The sequence below is a fragment of the Rhincodon typus genome, chromosome 2 (genome assembly GCF_021869965.1).
Source record: "Rhincodon typus isolate 14 chromosome 2, sRhiTyp1.1, whole genome shotgun sequence".
NCBI classification, from domain to species: domain Eukaryota; kingdom Metazoa; phylum Chordata; class Chondrichthyes; order Orectolobiformes; family Rhincodontidae; genus Rhincodon; species Rhincodon typus.
In genome coordinates, this window is record NC_063333.1 from 112,394,808 (window position 1) to 112,396,017 (window position 1,210).

Genomic DNA, 1,210 nt, shown 5'->3' on the forward strand with positions numbered 1-1,210 from the left:
TAGGGGCTCATTGACAAAATATTGCAGCACTCCCTTGTTGCTGTAATGGAGTGTCAATCTAGATTGTATGGTCCAGTCTGGAAGTGAAAATTGAGCCTGTAATTTTCTGACTCAGGGACAGGGCTACTAATAAACAAAAGCTTGACACTTGATATGCCATGCAACATGCTGTATTTGAATATTAATGGCAGAAAGATTGTAATGTTTAAAATCTTTATTTTTGGTGGAGAGGTAGAATCACTATGGGATTTAGTCCACAATAGTTACATTATCTTTTCTTATTTCAATTTCAGGGGAAATAATCTTGGAAATTAATCTTCTTGGGGAAAGCCTCATCCAGTGGAAGTGGATAACACTTTGAATCTTTGACATATGCTGCTAGTGCTCTTAACTCGGAGCAGCAAATCAGAAAATGTGAAATACATGAATTAGGTAGTGGTTCCCTCAAGTTTGCATTCCTTTATTACAAAAAATCCTAATGTATAGTTTTATACTTTACAGAAAGAGTATGTCCAAACTGCAACTCAGCACTGGAACTGATATCTTGTCGAGGTCACAGTGGATATCCAGTTACGAACTTTTGGAGACTTGATACCAAAGCCATATTTTTCCAGGTAAGTGATATTTAGACACAAAATTGTTCAATAACCTATAAATTATGAACATATTGAGTGGAATCTTTCCCAGCCCCTGAACAATACGGGTTGCAACAAGATATTTGGGAAAATTGGGTGACATTTTGAGAAAGGCTGTTTTTGAGGTTGAGGCCAAGAAATCTCATTTGATATCTAAGTTCTGGACTTCGAGATATGATTTTCACTATGAAGTGGGAGAGCTAAAAATAGAGTGGATTATTGCTCATTATCAACCTCATTATTCCCTGAACTTACCTTATTAATATGCAGTCTTCAATTCTCTCACCTGCCAAATAGAAAGTAGATATTGAGAGTTCCTGACTTAAAAGTTACAGCAGATACCTAATGACTCCACTTGACCATTTTCTCCACTGGACCTCCACTTTGGATACCCGGTAACAGCATCTTAGGACATTCTCCATGTGCAGCAGCTCCGCACACCCCTACCCACGGACATTGGCATCTGACACATATCAGTCCCGTAACATCATTGTCATGCACCTCCAGTCTACTTACAGTGCAGTTCTGCACTTCTGCGGTATATTTTAGATCACATCAGCACTTTAAAATGCAAT

The 1,210-nt window shown here is 38.3% G+C and overlaps 1 protein-coding gene across 1 annotated transcript in view; it reads left to right on the plus strand.

Annotated features, from left to right (window-relative positions):
• The window catches only part of LOC109927112 (glial cells missing transcription factor 2), a 1,179,481-nt gene extending 1,178,852 nt beyond the window's left edge, over positions 1–629 (plus strand). Inside the window, exon 4 of the mRNA XM_048608764.1 lies at positions 502–629. Coding sequence (XP_048464721.1) covers positions 502–629 — 128 coding nt within the window. The remainder of the gene's footprint in view (positions 1–501) is intronic.
• The last annotated feature ends 581 nt before the right edge of the window (positions 630–1,210 follow it).